This window comes from Geospiza fortis, unplaced genomic scaffold (assembly GCF_000277835.1).
Source record: "Geospiza fortis unplaced genomic scaffold, GeoFor_1.0 scaffold261, whole genome shotgun sequence".
NCBI lineage: Eukaryota > Metazoa > Chordata > Aves > Passeriformes > Thraupidae > Geospiza > Geospiza fortis.
Window position 1 is genome coordinate 353,303 of NW_005054578.1, and position 746 is coordinate 354,048.

Here is a 746-nt window from a genome sequence, read left to right on the forward strand (position 1 = left end):
CGCCCCGGGCCCCCTATCCTGAGCCCCCTGCAGCCGCCCCGCTGGTGCCCGCTCTGCCCATGGCCCTGGCTGTGCCCCTGTCCATGAGCCCCCTCCCTCAGTATCGCCCCCCGCGCTGTCAGCCCGCCGATGAGCGAGCCATAAACAGTCCTTCATGAGACGTTTTTCACACGCAGGGCCACATGTTAACAGTTTTTCTTTATTTACTGCCTCCATTTCCTCTTTGTTCCAGGAACTTGTCCTCCAACTTCAAGCTGCTCATGATTAGGCAAAAAGGCCTCTAATCTCCCCGATCTGATTTACCGTCACTGAGAGCAGACGCTTCCCGTTACTGGCCCTGGACCTGGGAGCACGGACAGCTGAGCTGTGCCGGCTGCTGAGCCCAGCTGAGCCTCCCCAAAGCTGCCCCGCCACACACGCCGCCTTCCCGGCAGCTTCCTCTTCCAGTAAGCGGCGGGGCGGGCAGGGCAGCCGGTCACGGCGCAGGTGAAGGGCTGGGGGAGCAGCAGCGCGGGGCCCCAGGACAGGGATCCCCCCTCCACCTGGGGCGGCTGTGTAAGGCAGGGCAGCCTTTGGAGCCGCTTTCTCTGCCTGGCAGTGCTGGATGGCAGGAGCACCCCTCAGCACGGCCTTCCCAGACACTCACCATCCATTCCCATGGCACCTGATGGGCTGGTTGTTTGCCCTGGTGTGCCCAAAGCTGGAGGGCAGCTCAGGGCTCTGCTGTGGGCAGCCCCTGCAGCCCA

General features: G+C 63.9%; 1 protein-coding gene across 1 annotated transcript in view; it reads right to left on the bottom strand.

The window, feature by feature from the left end:
• LOC102034485 (probable low-specificity L-threonine aldolase 2) overlaps positions 1-659 on the bottom strand; it is a 4,047-nt gene extending 3,388 nt beyond the window's left edge. Inside the window, exons 1-2 of the mRNA XM_031064286.1 lie at positions 647-659; positions 304-494 (exon numbers count right to left, since the gene is read on the bottom strand). Of these exons, the coding sequence (XP_030920146.1) occupies positions 304-494; positions 647-659 (204 nt within the window). The remainder of the gene's footprint in view (positions 1-303; positions 495-646) is intronic.
• Between the last annotated feature and the right edge of the window lie 87 nt (positions 660-746).